The sequence below is a fragment of the Mustela nivalis genome (genome assembly GCF_964662115.1).
Source record: "Mustela nivalis genome assembly, chromosome: 3".
Classification (NCBI taxonomy): domain Eukaryota; kingdom Metazoa; phylum Chordata; class Mammalia; order Carnivora; family Mustelidae; genus Mustela; species Mustela nivalis.
This window is the reverse complement of record NC_139022.1, coordinates 76,935,735-76,960,305: the sequence shown is the minus strand read 5'-3', so window position 1 is coordinate 76,960,305 and position 24,571 is coordinate 76,935,735. Positions and strand designations below refer to the sequence as shown.

Sequence of the window (24,571 nt, the reverse complement as noted above, 5' to 3'; positions counted from 1 at the left end):
TTACCAAGATTTCCCTCTTTTCTCATACAAAAAGCTATACTAATGAGAAATGAATGGCATATTGGAGTTCTAATATATGATTGCTTTGATCAAACATTTTAAAGGTATACTTGGCATCTTGGTAAAACTTATGAGAAATTTTAAAATTCTGTAGTTAGAATACATTTTATGTTTTACATTCAACTTTTATATCTAGGGAAGATTCCGTAAATGTTTAACAAATATTTATATAACAAATTATAAGTGATAAATCACCTTTTACAAAAAAAATTTGATTTTTTCAGTCAACTAAATTCAATTTTGAAAAATTTATCAGAGAATTATTTCTAAATACATCCTTTTTCTTGCTGTACACAGTGCTAAGGGCAATCCTGTCAGCTCTTAAGCTCTTGTTTGACCTGCTTTGTCAAATGCTTTGTGAAAGGATATTCAGAAGGGTACATGTGATGTCAACTTTCATTAATTCTTTCCCAAAGAGAGGTGTTCAGTATTCAAACTGTGTTCTCCTGGCACAATCTATGTTTCAGCTTCATTTCAGAAGGTCTACAAGCACTGCTTCCTTTGGAAGACTGTTCTTTTTTGCAATTACTCTTCTAAAACAACCTTTGAAAGGACAATAATGATGTCCCATAATACTGTTTGCAGGGAATTCATTAAGAAAATAAGTATTTCTGAGAATTGAATAAAAATGTATGTATCAATATTAAATTTTACTATTTTCATTGTAGATATACAATAAAAAATTAAAACTATCCCTTGTTCAACCACTGTTTCCCAATGAAACAAATCCATGCAGAGTACCGCTTTTGCTTTTACGTAAAACAATTTGTTTTCAGGTACAAGAACCATAAGCATATATTCCCAAAATTATACAACATCCTCTAATTCAATTATAAGAGTGATTGTATATTAGCGGACACTTAAATGTTTTGTTGAGTTTTACAAACAGCATAGGTTAATGAAAAAACACTCATTTCAAATGTTTTCATTTGAAAGAACAACATAAATCACTAATCCATTATTCTCTCTTGCTGAGGAAAAAATTGAGAAAGATTTTATTGAGATCATAAATCTAGATTTTGAAGATTTTGAAATGAATTCTTGGTTTCTTGTATTCCCCCAACAATCAGTTATGATGTTTGGCATAGTCATAGAGCTAACATAATTCAGTTGCCTGCCAAAGGTCTTTTTCAAATTTTGTCCTTTCCACCTTTCTTCTGAAGCCGGTTTCTGGTTGGTTCTGTCAATACCAAGGGTTCCTGTATGACACTTGCTGGGTAATTTTTGCCCAACAGTTCAACTTCCACCTGTTGTCCTACTTTACTTAGCTCTACAGGGACATAGGCAAATGCCAGACTCTTCTGGATGCTGTAACTGTAGCTTCCAGATGTCGTGTTGCCAACCACCTGAAAAACAAGACCCAGCAATCCTTACTTAGCACCTTGACCACAGCTTTGTGCTCCCCCCTCCAGATTAAACATTCAAAAATAGGTTCAACTAACAACCTAAAAGTCTTGAGGATTATTCTCTGTGGGGCTAACACGAGGAAGCAAACTTGACTTCTGAGAAGAGTAGGCTTGCAAATTGTGAAAAATAATTCTCAAAATACTTATCAACAGCCTCGAACTTCTCAGGTTTAAATCACACCTAGTTTTGTTTTTTTTTTTAAGATTTTATTTATTTATTTGACAGAGAGAGATCACAAGCAGGCAGAGAGGCAGGCAGAGAGAGAGAGAGGAGGAAGCAGGCTCCCTGGTGAGCAGAGAGCCTGATGCAGGACTCCATCCCAGGACCCTGAGATCATGACCTGAGCCGAAGGCAGCGGCTTAACCCACTGAGCCACCCAGGTGCCCACACCTAGTTTTTTTTTAATAGTTGGCACTATTTTCCTCAGTTTCATGCCAAGAGATATGATAGGCGAAGACTTGAATGTTTCCATTTTAAACTTCAAAAAAATTCTCTTCCACCATCCAACTAGCATGGCAAAAGACATAAGGGAAGAACAATTCTAAAACTCCTAATGTAAATGTAGTCAACTGTTCCTCTTGGGACTGAGGAAATGGCTTGCCGAATGAAACTACTGATAAATCGATAGTTAATGTAAAGTGAACATTCTTTGAGTACATAGCATTTAGCAATTCTTGGTAATGCTAAGCACTTAATGTTAACTTTACCCTCTCTAGACCCACCACGTCTGAAACATTTTGGGGGACATTCTAGAGCATGAATGAGGTTTGGTTCCTACCCTCAGAATCTTCCAGCCTTGTTGAGGAATTAACACAGAGATAGAAGAAAACAGAACCGAGAAGCCAGGAAGTAAACATCATCAAGCCAGGATTTGTTCTCCATTTGGAAGCTGGGTGGAATGAGGCTGGTAGAAAAGGGGGATGGAACTTTCCAGGATGAGCGGAGACAGGGAGTCAGGCGTGAGCAATTAGCCTTGTGGAGGATGAAATGGAATCACAGAGGACCGCAAACCAGGGAAAAACACTGAGCAAAGAAAAAAACCTAGGAGGTGAAAACAAAGGTGAAAACTCAGGCTTGTTTTAAAGATAAGAGGATAAGTCAAAATGAGATCTAAAGGAAAAGATGAAAGAGAAACAGTAAACTTAAAGAAAGAAAGGAAGAAAGAGGAAAGGGAAAAAAGGTGATAGAAAATGTCAGGTTAAAACACCACATTTAAAAATTGTAAAAGGAAGACAACAAAAGCAAAATATGATATATAGCCCCACTCAAAATGGCTTCTCCTGGCTACACAACATTGCACTAATCCGTACAGCCTGACTGTTTTGCATAGCAAGCCACGTGTAGCTGGCGCTCAAAAATTCATGGGTGGGAATCAGCCTGGTGATCCTCCAGCTGCCTCAGCAAAGAGCCCACTACAATCAACAGTCTTATTACAGCATTTCTCATCTCTTAGATGCCGACACATTTATGACGTTAAATACAGACTCCTGGCTCTATAGCCCTAGTCTGTAATTATCTCACTGAAACCCCAAATCAGAAGCTCTCCATATCATTTCTGAGCTTATTATGGGGAGAATTGGTGGATTTTAAAGAAAATAAATGTATTCATTAGTAAAAGCTTCTCTGGCAAATTATTAACTGCTGAGGTACTGCTGAGAGAATGCATATGCTTTAAAATGGTTTTTCCTTTTCTCTTTAAGATTTTATTTGAGAAAGAGAAAGAGCAAGTGTCTGTGCACATCAGCACTAGCAGGGGGAGGGGCAGAAGGAGAAGCAAGACTCCCTGCTGAGCAGGGAGCCCCACACCCAGCTCAATCCTGGGACTCCAAGTTCATGACCTGAACCGAAGGCAGACACTCAACGAACTGAGTGGTTCAGGTGCCCCTAAAATGATTTTTTTTTTCCTTTAAATCATTGTGAGTAATATAAGGCAGGGATTTGGGTCAGGAAGGTTGGAGTTTTAATCACAGCTTTTGGAAGACTTTCTTGGTAACCTTGGTTTCACTCCCCAGTCTGTAAACCTGAGGTCTGTGTTTAGAATCCTGGAGAGGTAACCGGATTTGCTTCGGCAAGTATCTTAAGAAAACAAGAAGAGGCCAAAGCAAGGCTCTTGGCTAAATCCCCTAACTCACTGGGTCAAAAAACCTTCCATCCCTTTTCAGAGATTGTGTGAACCACTTCCCCAGGCCTTCCCATCTCTTAAAATCCCAGCAGTGATTCATCTTACAGTTATCACTGCATGAGTAATGTAAAGAAATAGCATATTTATTGTACAAGTGCTATTTTTTTTAAAGATTTTATTTATTTATTTGACCCAGAAAGAGATCACAGGTAGGCAGAGAGGCAGGCAGAAAGAGAGGAGGAAGCAGGCTCCCTGCTGAGCAGAGAGACCGATGCGGGGCTCAATCCCAGGACCTGGGGACCATGACCCGAGCCGAAGGCAGAGGCTTCAACCCACTGAGCTACCCAGGCGCCCACAAGTGCTATTTTTAATGTATTTATTGAATGTGTTGCTTTGCCCTAGATTACTTTCATGTTTCCTTTAATTTCTCTCTAATCCAATGCTGAGTAGCCTAGTATTTTAGAAGTCCAGCCTTTCCTTTTTATCTAAATTTCTAAGGGAAAGTTTTCCCTAGCAACAATTTTATTTCATTCTACCTTAGCCTAGTATTTTAGACGTCCAGCCTTTCCTTTTTATCTAAATTTCTAAGGGAAGGTTTTCCCTAGCAACAATTTTATTTCATTCTACCTTAAAATCTTCCAGATTCAATTAAATCCATTCTTCCTTTTTGCTCTGTGAATCACAAAAACAACCTGTACCCACCCTCTGCCTAGCAGGTTTTCATATTCTTTGCTAAACACTGGCTTTCCTTTTACCAAAGAAGCAGTCCTCATTCAGGTTTAGCCTTTTCTCATTCCTTTCTGTGAAAACTCAAGACCCTTCTGACTTAGGGGAGCTAACAGGGTAGACGGCCTTTGAAGGAGAGACTGTAATTTAAGTCGGAGGATGCATTCTATTTCTCTGTGTGTCCCTATGTGCTTTTGTTTTTAAATAATATAAAAGACCACTTTTTCAACTCTCCAAACTTCATATCTACAAAATGCCTTTTTTTTAATAACTATAAAATATTTTTAGTCAAGCTTGATGAACAAAGTACATACAGCTATAGTCAAGATTCTTGTCAAAGTGAACCTGTGACTGGGGTGCCTGGCTGGCTCAGTGGGTAGAACATGCAACTCTTTTTTTTTTTTTTTTAAGATTTTATTTATTTATTTGACAGAGATCACAAGTAGGCAGAGAGGCAGGCAGAGAGAGGGGAAAGCAGGTTTCCTGCTGAGCAGAGAGCCTGACTTGGGGCTCCATCTCAGGACCCTGGGATCATGGCTTGAACCAAGGACAGAGACTTTAACCCACTGAGTCACCCAGGCGCCCCAGAACATGCAACTCTTGATCTGGGGGTTGTAAGTTCAAGCTCCTTGCTGAGTGCAGAGATTACTTAAGAATAAAATCTTTAAAAATTTTTTAATAAAAAAATTGCATGAACAAAATGAAATGAAAAAAATTGTCACTCACAAAAATGAGTGACAAGACTAATTCTTTTGGATGCCTTACAAATGGACTCTTCTAACCATTTTCAGAAAAATATTTAGTAATGGCAACATAATTGGGAAGAAAAAAAAAACCAGGATTACTTACTCGGAAGGACAACATTCATCCTAATGCATAAAGAATCTCATTTCTATACAAGTCTGTAGTTGCTGAAGAGGCAATTGCTTTAACCAGTTGCTAAGATTAGTGAAATTACCTACATTAGTTGCCTACATCGTTTATAGAAAACACCTTCTTTATAACTCCCCAATGGGGCATCTGAGTGGTACAGTCAGTTAAGCATCTGACTCTTGATTTCCACTCAGTCAAGGTCGTGGGGTCAGGCTCAGCATGGAGTCTGCTTGAGATTCTCTCTCTCCCTCTCCCTCTGCCCCTTCTGCTCATGCTGTCTCTCTCTCTCTCAAATAAATAAAATCTTGTAAAGAAAAGAAAGAAAGAAAACTTCCTAACAAACCTGCTTTTATAACAGAAGCCTTTTCATACCCACACTAATGCCTCAATTTTTAAAAATTAAGCCTTATTTAAAATCATAATCCCTCCCGGCATCACCACCCATCTCTCAGCAGGACTCTCCTTTTCCTCCGGGCACTCAGCACCCCGGATGTGCCATTTAGTGAGTATGTTCACCATCTAGCTCTCTCTGCCCTGGAATGTCAGATCTATGGAGGCCCAGAAGCTTGTCTGTTTTGTTCACTGCTGTATCTCTGGTGCCTAGCATTTGTTGAATAACAAATTTTTACCTTGTAAGTTTGCACCTTATCCCTGGCAGTAAAATATTTGCAAGAATAGAATACCAAATACCAAAGGTAGTACAAGTCCCCACAAAGTCAGGAAATAGAGAAAAGAGTATTTCCTATGTTTCCAGAGTATAAAGAGGATCCAGAAGATTCGTTGGCATGGTGAGAAGACGACCCTACTGAATATCAAAGAGCAGACAAGCAGGTATCAGGAAATTCAAGGGCTATTTGTAAAGGCAACTACAGGGGCACCTGGGTGGCTCAGTTGATTAAGCCGCTGCCTTTGGCTCAGGTCATGATCCCAGGGTCCTGGGATTGAGTTCCACATCAGGCTCCTTGCTCAGTGGGGAGCCTGCTTCTCTCTCTGCCTCTGCTTGCTGCTCTGCCTGCTTGTGCTCTCTCTCTGACAAATAAATAAATAAAATCTTTAAAAAAAGGCAACTACAACTGGATTAACAGCTCCATAAGCAGATGGCATATAGGAGGAAAGATGAACGATACATCAGGGAAACAGCACACTGATACAGAAAAGGAGATGAAATTCAATAATGGAACTCGGGTTTTCAGCTCAACCCTTCCCAGCTTTGAGCTATAGTTGATGTGTAATATTGTGTATGTTTAAAATACAAGTTTCCAGCCTTTTTAACTTGAATGTGGGTGTCAGGTTTATACTGTGTTCATCAGGGTGGTGTTGTGTGGTCGCACACAGAACATGACAGCATAGGGGTGCCTGGGAGGCTCAGGCGGTTAAGTGTCAGACTCTTGATTTCAGCTCAGGTTGTGACTCGGGGTCTCAAGATTGAGCCCTGTGTCAGGCTCCACACTCAGTGGAAGTCTGCTTAGGAATTCTCTTTCCATCTGATCCTGCTGCCCCTCTGTCCCTTGGCTTGCACACACTCATTTACACTCACTCACTCTCTCTCTTAAAAAAAAAAAAAAAAAAAAAAAAAGGAACAGAACAGCATCATCTGTCATTCCACGGCCAAAACAGAAAGTCTGTGCAGGGGTTGGTGTGGACTGTATTAGAAAGCTGGCAAAGACCAGAGTGAAAAAACAAGAAACAGAAGAAAGAAGAAGTGGGGGGAAATTTGATGACTAGGGAAAAAATTAATTAGAGGCACGAAGAATCTAAGACATGAGAAAATGGAGGCCCAGAGAGGCTAAGATCAGGTCAAACGAAGTAGCTAGTTAATGGCAGAGGTGATTATCAGTGGCAATCCTGGGCAAAAGTGAAGTATGAGGAAAAGCTTATTATGAAAAGAGGTCTGAACCGGAAATTTAGAACAGAAAGGTGGAGGAGACAATGAGGTAAGAGGCTCAAAGAGAACGAACTCAGCACAATTAAGGGTAAGGTGTTTAAGAAACAGTTTGAGGGCACCTGGGTGGTTCAGTGGGTTAAGCCTCTGCCTTCAGCTCAGGTCATCATCTCAGGGTCCTGGGATCAAGCCCCACATCGGGCCCTCTCTCTGCCTACTTGTGATCCCTCTCTCTGTCAAATAAATAAATATATTAAAAAAAAAAAGAAACAGTTTGAAATCTGAAAAGAGTCTGCTGGCTTCAAAGGGTCTAACAACATCCCCTGCTTTTGGGATGTAGGACAACTGTGGCGCTCTGATCAAGTGCTGAAGAGAATTCAGTGAGATATGAGCAGAGACAGAGAGGAGAGCAAATCAGAGTATTCACCATGGCTTAGAAGGAAGGACAAGGAATGCAAAGTCTAACTATACCCGGGTCAGAAATCAGTTCTGTCAATAACTAGCGGTGTAACCTCAAGCAAGTTACTTCACTTCTCTGAGCCCCAAAGCCTCATCTCTAAGATGGGGTGACCATACCTATCTGGGAAGGGTGTTCTAAAGATAAGTGAGTACATAAAAAATATCCAGCACATAGTAGAAACTGTGTAGATGTTTGTTGTACATCAAACAATCCATGCCTCAGCCCATGTGACAAATTCTTTAATAATCCAAAGACTGAGATTGGATGCCACTGGCTTTCTCCCACTCTGGTGCTCTTTTTGTCACTGAAGAGAAAAGGGAAATGAAAACAAGGATCAAGGAGGCTGCCATGCATGAGAAAAAACCCATGGAGCCAGATCTCTGAGTCTTTGGGTATTGGTCAAGCAGACCTTGGTCAATATGGAACAGCTGTTCTGATGAGCCTCAGTGACCAAGTGCTCATCCCCTGGTCTAAGGGGAGAGTACCCCGCCTGCCTGATCACCCCAGCCAAAACACAGCAAAATCATAAAACAAACGTGGCCTTACAAAGAGTTGCAAAAAGTCAAAGATATCAAGTTCTACTGGAAAATTATCTGGTCTTACTGAATACCAACAGATAGAATAAAATAACATTCCCAAACAGGAAGGCACATTTACTCTTTCTTTCTTTTTTTTTTTTTTTAAGATTTTATTTATTTATTTGACAGAGAGAAATTACAAGTACACTGAGAGGCAGGCAGAGAGAGAGAGAAGGAAGCAGGCTCCCTGCTGAGCAGAGAGCCCGATGCGGGACTCCATCCCAGGACCCTGAGATCATGACCTGAGCCGAAGGCAGTGGCTTAACCCACCGAGCCACCCAGGCGCCCACATTTACTCTTTCTGAAGAGCTAACTGGTTCCTACCTTTCACTTTACTTTCTAGGGCTCTACCCTCTGTTGTCATGGAGATTTTCATTTGGTACTTTTTCCCCCTGCAAATGTGCTAAGGTTAGAATTACTTCCTTCTCCAAGACCCCAGAGAAGCTAATCCAGAATGCCAACATTTTTTTTTAAATAAAATCCATCTCTTGCATTCACAGATATGGACTTGGGGAGCAAGTAGATCATTAGAGCCTCTCAATTATACCTTCCTCCTTGTCCGTTGTATTTTAAGTGCTTTGTTTTATTTTCTTTAATCAAAGCAGAGAGAAGTTGATGTTTTTGAAAATGAGCCTTTTGTTTTTCTTTCAGTTAACAGACTTCTATTTCTTGAATGTCAGCTCAGAAATCAAAGTGTGTTACCCAACCAATAGACAAATAAATAACAACCCCCCCCCCAAAAAAACATACACAAAAACCCCACAAAAAACAACAACAAAAAAGCAACAAAACTCTAAAAGGAAACAGAGGCAAGGAGGGTTTCTGGTGTGAAAAACTGCAGTGGCCCCTGGCCACTCAGCACTCACCTTGCCATCATACCAGATGCTTTCATTTCCCTCCGGATCAACATCGTCCGTTGCCAAGGTGAGGCAGACCAGTCTCCGTTTCAGCCCCTTGGCTTTAATCTGTTTCAGTGCTTGCTTTCCTATGAAGTCTGCTGGCTGCAGGAATCCAAGATAATGATGATGAATGAGTGCTCAGACACTGTGACAAGGTTAGAGATGCAAGCATTTAAATTTGCCTTTGCGATTTTCTCGCCAATTACACATCAAATAAAAATACAGATTGGATCAAACGTCTAGACAAATATTTCTTAGTCCTCAAATGACAGTATCAGCCACATTCGCCTTCAGAATAGGTTAGACTTAAGGGTAATCACTTGTGATAACAATTTTACCAGAACCACCTAGGCAGAAAAACATAAGGCATGATATGGCGATGGTGGATTATGAAGGCGACCCTTGGATCTAATGGCTCTGGACAGCATTACTGGATGGGAGTGAGCAAAGAACCACTCAATTTCTACCCACAGTAAGCCTTTTTCAAGAAGGAAATTCATCCATAAGAGACTCTTAATCTCACAAAACAAACAGAGTTGCCGGCAGGGAGAGGGGTAGGGAGAGTGTGGTTGGGTGATAGACATTGGGGAGGGTATGTGCTATGGTGAGTGCTGTGAAATGTGTAAGCCTGATGATTCACAGACCCCTGGGGCAGATAATACATTATATGTTAATAAAAATAATTTTAAAATAAATAAATAAATAAATTTTAAAAAATTAAGGAAAAAAAAAAAAGGAGGAAATTTGTGTTTTTGAAATGTGATGTCAAAACACTCCTGAATGTTGTACATTTTTTTTTTCCTTCTTCAGAATAGCGGTCCAAGAAATGTGTCTACTGTTGCACTTCACTCAGTTCATTCAAGAGTGTACTGATTGCCCTACTGTGTGTGAGACATCATGCTAGGCCCTGTGTGGGTTACAAAGTTACATGTGGACACTTTGATCAAAGAGCTTATTCTCTAACACTACACTTATCAACCTTGCTTTTCCTCCTTCTAGCCAACACTTGATGGATGACGTTCCTATTCCTCACATGTTCCCCCTGGGCACACTCAGGGTTACTGCGAATGCAACACAAGTGAGAGTGACATTGCTCTAGGGATAACCTTGAGTCCATGCTTATGTGTTTAAAAAAAAAAAAGCAGGCCTCCTGCAAACTTCAGGACTTCTACATTTATTAGTCAGACACCTACAACAAACAGTTGAGTGAGGACTCCTCATGGAGACACTTTGCTAATGAAGGAGCAGTTCTACCTAACCAGCACGCCAGGGGCATGGGGTAAGTGTGAGAAAGTAGTCAGAGGCCAAGAGCAGTCAGAGTGGAAGGAGGGAAGGCTGACCCCCCAGAGGGGCGTAGGCTAACGCTTCTCCATAAGGAAGCCAAACAAGCCTCTCTGATCTTACCCAGGGAATGGGGGATCTGTGAGGTACAAATCACATCTCTATGAAGGAGATTTAATTAGAGGTTACAATGTGAGGGGGAAAATTCTCAAGAGTTCTCCTGAAAGAAGAAAGGAAATAACTTTAATATCCCCATTGGCGGAAGAAGAAAGGAAACAGTATCTCATGCCAAAAATGTCCTCTGTCACCAACATTTAGGGTTTATACAGCTCTTTCTGCACACAAAACATTTTGGGTTGGGCGCAGTAAGTGCCCTTAACCTCTCAGTGAAAGGGTAGGAGGGGGCCTCACATACCCTCTGCCTGACACCTCCCTGTTCACTCTTTTATGGTTCAGACCTTCTAGGCAAAGCCCACAATGAAATATGATTTCTATAGATATTGCTACTTTAAATTGCTGACCTTCACAGGAAACTGAAAGTTTCCATTGACCAAGGTTAAAATTATTGCAAAATCAAAGTCCGATGACCTCCCCCAGGGTAATCCAGATGGCGAGAACCAACTATAAGGTTGAATGAAGCCAGATAAAAATTCAAAGAGAGCTGGATATGATGTATTTAAGACAGGACTTCTGGGGAAAAAAACAAAACCACCAACCCACAGAAAAAGCCTGATTCATTTGAATTCATATCTAAGAAAAATTCATGATAACAGAGGTAACGAACTGTAACAGCATTCCAACAGGTCTCAAAGGTCAACTGGCTTCAAGCTTATGGTCCGTGCTTGCCGACTTAAGTCCCTTAGTCTGTAGCCAAATTAACTACTTTCTTGAGATCTGAAGACCACTGGCCTTGAGAAGGGAAGGACCAAACTTCTCCAGAAGATAAGGCCCGACCACATCCATCAACAGCTGCCACTGAGGCCAACAAGTCTGTTCGGGGTCATGTCAATGTACAACTAACCTCCTGGGTACCAGCTTCCCATGCGGGTAGCCACTCACCCCCATCTACATTCCCCCTTTAAACCCTCAGCCTTCCCCTAGACAGGGAAGATGGTCTTTGGGATATTAGTCCGCCATCTTCTCAGGTTGCCAGCTTCCTGAATAAAGCAGGCACCTTCCTTTCCCACCACCTCTCCTCTCTCCAGTGTTGACTTTCCATTGGCAAGCAGCCAACTGAGTTTGGAACCAGTTCTAATAACAAAACCAAAATGCATTATAGTAAAAACGCTTCTAAATACAGAAAGAACTTCAAGAATAACAAATTTTTGCTATCTTTTTAAAAGACAACTTGCTATTGTGGATAAATGGTGACAAGTGGAGCTCTTTAGAATTCTTTTCTACCCAGGAATCAATGAAAAATGAAAAAAAAAATTCTCACTCTTTGTGTGGAAAAGCATTTTACAACAATACTGAGTGGCCAGAGGGCTAGTTTCTGTGATTTGTGGAGTTCCAGGAGATCCTAAGTAGTTTCCTTATCTCCTGTAATGGGATCTTTCCTGTTACAGAGTCATTCAGATCTTGAAGGTTTTAGGTCTTCCTGAGTCCCTATTAGAGAATTTTTTTTCAGTTATTTACTCGACTGTTGTTATATCCCTGCTGTATTCAGAAACTTGTTAAGCAGGAGGCATTGGGAGATAAATAGACTATGTTCTATGCATAAGCATCTAGGAGGCCCCTAAGGAGATGTGACTCCTTCCCTCCACATCACAATATGCCCAGTCCTAAACCACTTAGGCCAATGTCTGCTACACCTGTGTCAAAAGTTGGCCACAACCAAAGCTTTCAGAAATGGGTCCCTTCATGGGGCACCGGATGGCACAGTTGGTTGAGTGTCCAACTCTTGACTTTGGCTCGGGTCATGATCTTGGGGTCATGAGATCAAACACCATGTTGAATTCCATGCTCTTCTCAGAGTCAGTCTGGGATTCTCTTTCTCTCTCCCTCTCTCTTTGCCCCTCCCCTCACCATACATGCACACTTGGTCACTTGCTCTCTAATAAATAAACACATCTTAAAAAAAAAAAAAAAGATATAGATTCCTCCAGAGGAACAAGCTTGACCACAATGACATCATCAAATTCCCCCTGCCCATGAGTTAGCCATGAAGAAAACAGAAGACAACACACTTGTGTTCACTGAAGATGTCTAGAACAACAAGCGCCAGATTAAACAGGCTGTGAAGAAGTTCTAGGTCACTGATGTGACCAAGGTCAACATCTTGATCAGGTCTGATGGAGAAAAGAAGGCATATGTTCAACTGGCTCCTGACTATGATGCTTTGGAAGTTGCCAACAAAATTGGGATCATCTAAACTGAGTCCAGCTAGCTAAATCTAAGTTTTTTCACCTTATTAAAAAAAAAAAAGAAAGAAAGAAAAGAAATGGGTCCCTTTGGGATGCTAGACAAGAGCTACCTGGGCATGTGCGGTGGAGTGAGAGGAACCAGATATGCTAGAAGGGAGAGACAGCTAACTCCACCTTTGCCAAAAGCACAATTTAACCCAAGTCTAAGGTCAGTGAATCACAAGAAATAGGAAAAGTGGGGGAGGACCTCAGAGAACTTCCTTTAGAAGAGAACAATTAATAAATTCAGGGAAAATAAATATTAAGTACTATTTACAATCTATTAGGTACCTGCTGTGTGCCAGACATTCTGCTGAGGGAATGATGTTCACTGCACAGTACTTTTATACTACGAAAGAAGATTTGAAAACATTCTGAAGGTGACTATTGATGAAATCTGACATCTAGCTCTGCATATCCCTGAATTAGAAAGTCATCTGGTCAGCAATATTGCCCTCAGACATGAACAAAAACACACTTTAAATATAATTAAAAGTAAGGAACATATACTTAAAACATCCCAGCTGCCCCTGGAGACCATTCTCTCTTCCCAAGCTAACCTTGCACCTGATCTGGAAAGACTTGAAGTGGGGCAATGCCATTTCATTCTCCTTTACTTGGTTTTTCTTCCAAGACTGTAGATTTTACTCTATTACATAGCTTTTAATTATGAACAAGAGAAAAAAATATGTCTGAAGTTAAGTGCTGTGATTAAAATTGGTGCTATCAGGACGACCTGAGAACGGAAATATATTTAATGAGTCACTGTCAAATTAACTGTATAAATAGCTGTTAATATATTTGAGAAACATACATTTCTGGGGCACTGAGACTATAGCTCAAAAATAGTCTTGGCTCAGGTTTTTAATTTATTGATTTTATAAAAGCAGTAAGAGCCACTAAAATAGCCATCTGTAATATATTCTAAATATAATATCCATAAAGATGATAAATTAAGATTTTACATGAAATATAATTACTCAGCTTATTGGCTCTATTAAAAGCACTCATGGGGCACCTGGTTGGCTCAGTTGGTTGAGTCTCCAACTCTTGGCTTCAGCTCAGGTCGTGATCTCGGCGTTGTGGGGTCGAACCCCATGTTGGGCTCCCTGCTCATTGTGGGGGTCTGCTTGGGATTCTCCCTCTCTCTCTGCCCCTCCTCTTCCCCTCCCTCCTTCTCCCTCGCTTTTTAAATAAACAGAGAAATCTTGAGGAGAAAAAGGTACTCCTATTACCCCAAAGCACAGGGAAATGAAACAAATTAAACCAGTATATTTGTGGTTGCGATTCTTAGGCCCATGGAGAGTTTCCCATGAATTTAACAGGAGTAGTGGTAAGAAGGTTCTGATATGGAGAGTCGTTTAGTGGGTTTCCACAGACCAGGAAAACTTAGTTCAGAACCTTTTCTATACCATATATTTGGAATCAAAACCTACCAGTAAATTAAAGGAAATTATCAGTTTCATTTAATTGTCCAAAATCCTTTTGACCTAAATACCAGAAGTTTCCAAAGAATAAATAAGACAATCAATGGAACATTCTGGATTCCAACAAGGCTCCCCTTAGAAACCAGGTATAGCACGAGTGGGAGAATCACGCTCCTGTGCTGACAAACAGGTATGGGGAGAGCTTGTTCCTGTAATACTTTACTGAAACATTTCTTATTTTTCATTTTTTCCTAAGATTTATTTTAGAGAGAGAGTGAGCCTGTGGGGTGGGGGGTAGTGGCAGAGGAAGAATGAAGATAGAATTTCAAGCAGACTCCCCACTGAGTGCAGAGCCTGACATGGGGCTCTGATCTAACAACCATGATCTAACAACCATGAGATCATGATCTGAGCCCAAATCAAGAGTCAGATGCTTAACTGACCGAGCCAACCAGGCACCCTAAAACATTTCTTATTTTAAATGGGTTTCAGGGCTCATGATTTAAAAACAGGCCTGATAGGAATGCTTCTGTAAAGCATGTGGCCATTACTAAGCTGCAGTCTATGTAAATCTTAACTTTCTTTAGTCAGTTGATGAACAACAGGTACATCCATGCTTATCCCACATTCACACTGATAAAGCCATACATGGGTTCATTCATTCAGGGGGTGAATCAAGTGACCCATCACCCCATCAAGATACAGCAAACTAACATTCATTTCATCTTTACGTCATTAGAATCACAGCTTTTAAGCAGGCAGGAAGCTCAATGGTCTTGCCTGGGGTGATGAAGTGAGTTCAGCACCAAACCTGGAACCCAGGCTTCTCAACTCTCCATTCGTTTTCCACTCTGCAGAGCTTAGTAACATTCCACATATGTTCATAATGACCACAATTTCAATATCTCTTTATTAGCAAAATGTTAGATTATTAGCATAGCAACTTAATTCTGTTATCGTTGGCTGGAAAACAATACTACCACCTACAGAGTGTTCATTCTCTGTTCTCGGCAATGTACAAGGAACAATTCATCTCCATTTTCTAACCAAAATTACTCAGCAGTTAAGCATTCTTTTTATTTCTTTTTAAAGATTTTATTTATTTGACAGACAGAGGTCACAAGTAGGCAGAGAGAGAGGAGGAAGCAGGCTCCCTGCTGAGCAGAGAGCCCAATGTGGGGCTCAATCCCAGGACCCTGGGATCATGACCTGGGCCAAAGGCAGAGGCTTAACCCACTGAGCCACTCAGAGGCCCTTAAGCATTCTTTAAAAAAAAAAAAAAAAAAAAGTCCTTAATGTAACTAGAAAAGCGACCCTCTTAACTAAAAGCATGTGACTCTTAATCTTGGGGTCATGGGTTCCAGACCCACGCTAGGTATAGAGCTTGCTTACAAAAAAATTTTTTTAAATAAATAAATAAACATGGAATAGGGAAGGAAAGCAGTGAGAACAAAGTGAAATAAAAATTGAGCATTGGGCACCTGGGTGGCTCAGTGGGTTAAAGCCTCTGCCTTCAGCTCAGGTCATGATCCCAGGGTCTTGGGATCGAGCCCTACATCGGGCCCTCTGCTTGGCAGGGAGCCTGTTTCTCTTCCTCTCTCTCTGCCTGCCTCTCTGCCTACTTGTGATCTCTCTGTCAAATAAATAAATAAATAATATTTAACAAACAAACAAAAAATAATGAAAGACTCAAGCCTTTCTACCAAAGACCAGGAACAATAACAATTCTATTTAACAGTTCAAAGTTCAACCAGAAGTACTAGTCAGTGAGATAACACAAGAAATAAAAAGGGCATCAATTAGCAAAGACAAAGAAAAACTATTTGTATACAACATGACTATCCATGTAGAAAATATAATGGGATCAGGCGCCTGGGTGGCTCAGTGGGTTAAGCCTCTGTCTTTGGCTCAGGTCATGATCTCAGGGTCCTGGGATAGAGCCCCACATCAGGCTCTCTGCTCAGCAGGGAGCCTTCTTTCCCCCTTTCTCTGCCTGCCTCTCTGCCGAATTGTGATCTCTCTGTCAAACAAATAAATAAAATCTTTAAAAATGCATATATAATGGGATCTACAAAAAATACAAAGAAGTACTAGAACCACTATTGAGTTTAGTGAAGTTGCAAAGTACAAGATCAATATACAAAATCCAATTGTTTTCTTTATACTCGCAGTAAGTTGAAAATTAAAATTACCATATAAAGAGTTACCAATATGAAATACTTAAGGATCAACCTATAAAATGACATGCAACATCTGTAAACTACAAAATATTTTTGAAATTAAAAATTACTGAAGTAAATGGAGAGAGAGATCTTGTTCGCGAGTTGAAAGACTTGAATTGACCTACAGATGCAAAGCAATTCCAGGATTTTTTTTTTATAAACTGACAAGCTGATTCTAAAATTCGTGGAAATTCAAAGGATCTCAGATAACAAAAACAACCTAAAAAGAACACAATTACAAGGCTATCAAAACCTGATTCCAGCTACAGTAATCAATACAAATATGTTGCTGGAAACAAGAAAAACCTATAATCTAATGAAAGAGTCCAGAAATAGTCCTCAACACATAGGGACAGCTTTATATTTAACAACTTTATATTTGTGCCAAGTGAAAGAAGAAATTGTGCTGTATGCACACACTGGAAACCTACTTAGTATTAAAAGGAATTATTCATACATAAAATACCACAGATGAGTCTCAAACCAATTGTGCCGAGTGAAAGAAAGAAAGAAGGAAGGAAGTATATATTGTAGAATTCCATTTATATAAGACTCTAGAAAATGCGGGATGCCTGGGTGGCGCAGTTGGTTAAGCCGCTGCCTTCGGCTCAGGTCATGATCCCAGAGTCCTGGGATTGAGTCCTGCATCAGGCTCCTTACTCGGCAAGGAGCCTGCTTCCCTCTCCTCCTTCGCCTGTCTGCCACTCTGCCTGTTTGTGTGCTTTCTCTCTCTCTCTGACAAATAAATAAATAAATAAAACTTAAAAAAAAAAATAAAAGACTCTAGAAAATGCAAAGTGGTGTGTTGTGACAAAAAGTTCCTTGGGGAGTAGGTGGGGTGTAGGGAGGGTTAGGAGGGAGGGACTGCAAAAAGGCCTGAACCAACTTCTCGGGATGAAGGATGGGTTCACCACCCTCATCATGGTCAGGGTTTCACACGTGTGTACTTGTATTAAAACTTAGTAAGTGGTGCTCTTTCAATACATCCATTTATTGCACTTTTAGTTAAGCTGTTAAAATAAAAAAATAATTGAAATATAATAAAAGCAACCTAAAGAATTTACTTCAATTTATTCCTAGATGTGGGTTTCCATAGACTTGCAGATTTTAAAGCAGACAGCTGAACAGCACATTTAAGCTTTTAGGATGGAAACAGAATATTATTTCCTACCAGAAGTTGGATGTATATGAGGATGCTGATTCAATGGCTGTTTGCTTAATATACTCTGACATGTTTCATGAATGATAAACTCCCTCTCAGCCTAGGTTTTACTTCCTTTTTTCTTTCCTTTGGTTTTTCCTTTATCATTTAGCTATGGAAATGGGTAGGAGAATAAGGATGGCTTAATTGAAATGTCACAATTCATATGAATACTGTACGGGGGTCTTCAACTACTCTTCTAGGTGGTACTTCATAGGTTTTTAGACTTAGCAGTCTCAGGAGCAAAATGAAATTAAGTGGCTTTCCCAAGGCCACACAGCTAGAATTTGGTGACTTTTTAAAAAAAACATTCATTTAGGGGCACCTGGGTGGCTCAGTGGGTTAAGCCTCTGCCTTCAGCTCAGGTCATGATCTCAGGGACCTGGGATCCAAGCCCCACATCAGGCTCTCTGCTTGGCAGGAAGCCTGCCTCCTCCCTCTCTCTCTCTCCCTGCCTTTCTGCCTACTGTAATCTCTGCCTGTCAAATAAATAAATAAAATCTTTAAACAACAATAACAACAACAACAACAAATTCATTTACTGCCCAATTAAAAAAACAAAACAAAACAAAACAAAACCACACATGCACAAGAAAAGAGAACTAAATAGATTTGGGGCAGAATATATGTGTGTGTGTGTGTGTGTCTGTGTGTGTGTGTATTTTTTTGACAGAGAGAGAGAGATCACAAGTATGCAGAGACAGGCAGTGGAGGGCAGCGGGGAAGCAGGCTCCCTGCTGAGCAGAGAGTCTGATGTGGGGCTTGATCCCAGGACCCTGAGATCATGACCTGAGCTGAAGGCAGAGGCTTAACCTACTGAGCCACCCAGGTGCCCCAGGGGCAGAATATATCACCCGCACCCTAGCCAGAGTAGGTCACAGATTGACTAACTTCCAATTCTCTACAGATTCTATAGCCCCTTCCTCACCAATCCACTTGTCTTTCCGTTCTCCTTCTTATTGACAGGAGCATAGCAGGCATAAGGCTAAAGACCTAAGAGAGTGCTTGTCAATCTCTGTTGTGTAATAAAACCAAGAAACCCAGACCCTACCCCCAGAGTTAATCCAACTCGTTTGGGGTAGGTCAGTGTTCTCAACCTTTACTCAAGGTTGAGAAGGCATCTCAAGGGCATCAGAACCACTTGGAGGGCTTCTCAAAACAGGTTATTGGGCCCCAACCCCAGAGTTTCTGATTTGGGGATGGTACTCAAGAACCTGCATTTCTAACAAATCCCTAGGTAACACAGGTGCTGCCAGTCTGTGAATCACACTTGAGAACCACTGAAGGTAGAGCCATTTTTAAGAAGTTCTCCATGATGGTAATATACGGCCCTTTGAAAAGCATCAGTCTAACACAATCACTCTCAACCTTCTTTAAAATCACCTGGGGAATTAAAAACACAACCCAATAAAAAACACTGAAGCTTGAATCGTTACCTCAAGAGACTTTTAAATTGATCTGGGTTGCAGCATGAAGCTCAGATTTTTTAAGCATTATATGATTAAAAAGACATACACCAAATGATTCTAACATACAGCCAAGATGGAGAGTCCCTGAAAATTTTCTGCCTGTTACTATGATACCTAAAAATTCCCCAAGGGGCGCCTGGGTGGCTCAGTTGTTTAAGCCACTGCCTTTGGCTCAGGTCATGATCCCGGAGTCTGGGTATCAAGTCTCACATCGGGCTTCCCCTGCTCTGCAGGGAGCCTGCTTCTCCCTCTCCCTCTGCCTGCCACTCCCTGCTTGTGCTCTCTGTCAAATAAGTAAAATCTTTAAAAACAAACAAAAACAAAAACAAAAACAAGCAAAAAATTTCCCTAGAGGTACGTACTTAATACCATGCATGAGACATCCCTTTCTAACTTGTTTGTGAACAATGATTTATTTTCACTTTGATGTTTTAATAATGTTAACACTTATTGAATAGATAGAATGTAGTAAGCCTGGTGATGCTTTGCCTCTTTTTTGTTTTGTTTTGTTTACTAGTTATGCTTTAAATAATTTTTTCCTCAAAGAGAAACCCTGTATTTTCTATGAACACTGTCTTCTATCTTGTGGTTATTGATGGAGGAAAAGATTCAAAGATTCATAAGTTCAAACCTATGAACCTATGAGAAGATTCATAGGTTCAAAGCCAATGTCCAGGAAAGAATTCTTGAGACGTCTTTGGTGCAAAAAGGTGGTTTTATGAAAGCACAGGGACAGGATCCATGGGCAAAAAGAGTGCACTGGGGTCATGAGGAGTGGCCCATTACTTACTTTCAAGTTGGGAGGGGGTTAGGGATAGCCTAAGTCTCTGAGGGATTTTGGAAGCAAGGTTTCCAGGACCTTGAAGAGGCAAGCTATTGTTGGGAAAAGGTCATTTATCACTGTTTAGTAAAAAGTCAGTCATAAGGGGTCCCGGGTGGCTCTGTGTGTTAGGCGTCTGCCTTTCTCTCAGGTCATGATCCCGGGGTCCTGGGATTGAGCCCTGAATCAAGCTCCTTGTTCATCTGGGAGCCTGTTTCTCCCTCTGCCTCTACCTGCCACTCCCCCTCCTTGTGCTCTTCTCTCTCTGTCAAATGAATAAATCAAATCTAAAAAAACAAAAAACAAAAACCCTCAGTCATAAGACTCTTCAGATGTGTATCAGTGGGTCATATGCTTGGGGATGATTGCCAACATGTATCTTGGTGGGTAGAGATAAAGGAAGCTTCCAAAGGAATTTTTATGTTAAAGTAGACTTACAGGGTCCTGAAGGAGGCTAAGATTGCCCTTTTGCCCTTAGCAAAAAATTAACTTTGAGGCAGCTGTGTCCCTAGAGAGAGGCCACTCTGCCTGTTTCAAGCACTTGTCAATGGGTCATGGGTGGTAAGGAAATTTAATAGTATTTCTTTTGCCTTTGTTTCCCACATCAGTTATCATCACTTTATTCCATTTCTACTGGTTAGAAGCCTATGATACGGTAAATGAGAAAAAGAAAGAAATTGGGGGTGGAGGAGATCTTTAAAAAATTCAAATCTTAAACGTGATATTTGTACTTCAGTCTCTGAATCTTGCCTGGGGTTCTCTCTAAATGAACAAAGATTCAGCACTTCCAAGAGGAAAATTCCAATGCTACATATGATTCCATCCTAAGGCAGATGATTTTTGCTCATGGTTAACGCACTTTATTTCTAATTAAAAACACACACACACACACACACACAAGAAAACAGAACCACTAATTTTTCCCAAGAAGTAGCTTCATTTGGAATTATAATACCAATAATAACGATGATATAAATTGTTTCAGGTAAAGGGATTTTAGTTGAGGAGATTTCAAAGTATCTATTTAATTCTTGCCTGTATCACCACCCGGGTGAACGGCTCTTTTTCAGGCTCTACGCTCACTGTCCACAAGATGGCACTGTTGCGTACCGCTACACGCCCTCGCTGGAGCCCAAAGATGGTTTCAGAATATTAACAATGCGTCCTACAGCTTTAGTTCCTGAAATACCATTTACTTCAAGCCTTGTGAGATCGGAGAGCCATCAGGAGTTAGGTCCTCAACCGTTAGACCTGCAGCCTCGCCAACTGTTAATAAATAGTACTTACTCATTGTTGACCAGGAAGGAGAGCGCTGTGGGCGTGGCTGTGCAGGTCACACAACCCCACACCACTGGAAGGCTAGGGCCCAAACCACTAAGGCTGGCAAGTACCATGCACTATCTTCCTTTGCCATCTAAGATTGCACAACACTCCATTTTTCTTTTCCTTACTCTCCTACCGGTTTTGACAAGAACACAGTTCTTTCTTAAGAGGCCTGGCAATGGCCCATTCCCTCGGCCACCTGTTATTCCTTCTGAGTGTGGTTAAAGGGGCTACTCTGATCCTACCATACAAAATCAGTTACAACAAACACATGATTGTGGGAGGCATCAATCAATAAAATGTAGAGCATGCATATTTTAGGATGATGTTGCCAGAAAAACATGGTTGGGCAATTATTCAAGGCTGATTGGCCCATGATGTGAAGGGACCTTGCTGGGGAAAGTGGTGGGTGAGAAAGCCTCACGGTGAGATCAGAGGTCACCTCACCTCTCTGTGCTTCTGTTTCCTCTCCCTCAAACCAGGTGGTATGCAGCCATCTCCCTGGGCCCTCCTAGCTCCCACAGCCTGCGTCCTATGGTAATTTTCTTCCTATTATGGCTTATCAATTGTTGTGTAAATACCTAAGAGCCAAGCAAGGAACTCTACATGTTTGCTTCAAAGGGAAAGAAAAAGAGGTGCCTGGGTGACTCAGTCCATTAGGCATCTGCCTTTGGCTCAGGTCTTGATCCTAGAGTCCTGGGACCAAATCCCAAGTCAGGCTCCCAACTCAGTGGGGAGTCTGTTTCTCCCTCTCTCTCTCTCTTCTGCTCTCTCTCTCACTCACTCTATCAAATAAATAAATATCTTTTTTAAAAAAGGGTTTTAGGGGTGCCTGGGTGGCTTAATGGGTTAAGCCTCTGCCTTTGGCTCAGGTCATGATCTCGAGGTCCTGGGATTGAACCCCTCATCAGGCTCCCTGCTTAGCCGGGAGACTGCTTCCCCCTCTCTCTCTGCCTGCCTCTCTACCTACTTGTGATCTCTGTCTATCAAATAAATTAATAAAATCTTCTAAATAAAAATTTAAAAAAGGGTTTTAAACAATTATAAAATGCTGCTAAATTTTGTTTTTATTGGTATATTATGGAAATATCAACATTCCTCTGTCTCAGCTACTGCTTCAGTTTTCATAGACCACCAAGTTTCCAAAGCAATTTGAATGGACATTATATATTCTTTATAATGTAGTATGAAGCCAGATTGGTAACATTTTTTAATTTACTTTCACATTTTTGTTTTTAGGCACAGAACATGAATTATGAAATTACAGTTTCGCTTACAATGTTAGTTTTCCAGAAACCTGCTTCATCTTAATGATTGCTGCAAAACAAAGATGAAGTTGTTGTGAAACCACCATATTGGATCTGGGCAACATGGATTCAAAATAGTCATCAGTCCTGAAAATAGGCTAGCGTCGCTGAGACATCCACTCACTACCAGAGTCCACAAAACTGAAAGAGACTAGTTCAGTTAGGTCCAGGTCCTTGGGCTCCGTTGACCTGCACCCACTGAAAGCCTTAACAATGAACTCTGTGACACCAAAATGAAAACCACAATTCAGAAATCATAAAAAGCATACCATAAACCAAAATCATTCTCTGTTAAACAGCTTAGTTGTGAGCTGGGCTTTGGTTATTGAAACAATTTAAAGGAACTAATAAATATACAATCCACACCTGCTTATAATCATAAAGGGGGTTTCAAAGACCCAATTTCAACACGAAGAGCTCATTTATCTGTGTCTTCTCCCCAAACAATAATACCCAAACACTGTGAAGCAAGAGGGTCAGTTATCTATTTACCTATCGGTGACCAACAACGGAACTTTAGTGCTTTCAAGAGTCGGGCCATTTTTATCCTTATTTTAAACCGCTAAACCAAGACTTCTGTTATCAGAAGGAGCAATCTGCTGCAAGGGTCCGCCCAAATTCCAAGCACCTGCTTTCTCTGGTCTGGAGGCAGATGGTACCTCATAAAAATAAAAGTCACAGGGAAAACGTACAGAAAGCTATTCCCTTTAAAACCCTTAAGGAGGTTCTCTTTCCTACAATCTAATACTATAAATATACATGTTTATGTTAATATCTTAGCTTAGAATTTGGGAACTTGAGGCAGGGGCATTAAAAAAAGTTTCCTTAGCCTGATTCATATGCATGTGTTCACATAGTTCCATAGAATGGGAAAATGGCCTTTACGTTAGCTTATTAGCACCTCAACAGGACGGTTTATTTCTGGAATTTTAACAAGTATCCCACACAGCAGCAGCTGTTGTCCTCTCCTTCAATATTTGCACTAACTGCATCGCTGTTAAGTTCTTTTCCAGTAACTAAGCCACTACTCCGTGGGTGTCTGAGTCGGCTGGGGCTGCTATAACCAAGTATCACAAACGCGGCGTCTTTAACTACAGGGAGTTATTTCTCACTGCTCTGGAGGCTAGGAAGTCAAAGAGGGAGGCAGTTCAGCTCCCCTGTGAGTGTTCTCTTTCTGGTTTGCAGACAGCTGCCTTCTCCCCATGTCCTCACAATGTAGACGGAAAGCGAGCTCTGGTATCTTCTCATGAGAACCCTCATTCCATTGTGGAGACCCCACTCTCATGATCTCACCAGCACCTGATTACCTCCCAAAGGTCCCACCTCCAGACACAGTCACATGGGGATTAGGACTTCTTTGCATGAATTTCGGAGGGACACAACCATTCAGTTTGTAACAAAGGGATCACTTCCTTTATTAGCTTTGGACTTGTGTAGATGATCTAGGCGGTAATAAATCTGCTTTTCCACAATAATTATGTAAGATGGTGCTTCTCAAACCAGAATCAAACCAGAATCCCCTGCAGGGAATCAAAACACGGGTTTCTTGGCCTGATCCCCAAAGATTCTGACATAGCAGGTCTGGGGTGAGATCTGAGAATCTGTCTGTAGTTCTCACAAGCTCCCAGGTGATGCTGATGTTCTGTCTGAGGCCCACACTTGGAAAACTACTAATGTAAGGGTGTCTGGGTGGCTCAGTCCTTAAACGCCTGCCTTCTGCTCTTGGTCATGAACCCAGGGTCCTGGGATCAAGCCTAACCTCCTCGGGCTCCTGCTCAGCGGCGAGCCCGCTTCTCCCTCTGCCTTCCCCCTGCTTGTATTCTGTCTCTCTGTCAGATCAATAAATAAAATCTTAAAAAAAAAAAAAACTAATGTAGGGATTCCTACCAGACCGTTAATATCAGTTATCATACTTGTATTGGCTTCTCGATAAATATCCATTTTCCACTGAACACATTTGAAATGTCGCACTTACATACAAAAGTGTCTAATAAGCAGATGGATAGATCTGCTAAGGGAGACTACTTTCTGCTGTGAGCACCCAGGTAGAGTGCATTAATGCTGTATGTTCGATGAGCTAACATGTGACTCCACAGATCACTGGGATTGACA

General features: G+C 41.0%; 1 protein-coding gene across 1 annotated transcript in view; it reads right to left on the bottom strand.

The window, feature by feature from the left end:
- Nucleotides 1-691: 691 nt before the first annotated feature.
- Nucleotides 692-24,571, bottom strand: part of DMGDH (dimethylglycine dehydrogenase) — a 65,892-nt gene continuing 42,012 nt past the window's right edge. The window contains exons 15-16 of the mRNA XM_082724782.1: nucleotides 8,975-9,109; nucleotides 692-1,406 (exon numbers count right to left, since the gene is read on the bottom strand). Coding sequence (XP_082580908.1) covers nucleotides 1,191-1,406; nucleotides 8,975-9,109 — 351 coding nt within the window. The 3' untranslated portion in view covers nucleotides 692-1,190. The remainder of the gene's footprint in view (nucleotides 1,407-8,974; nucleotides 9,110-24,571) is intronic.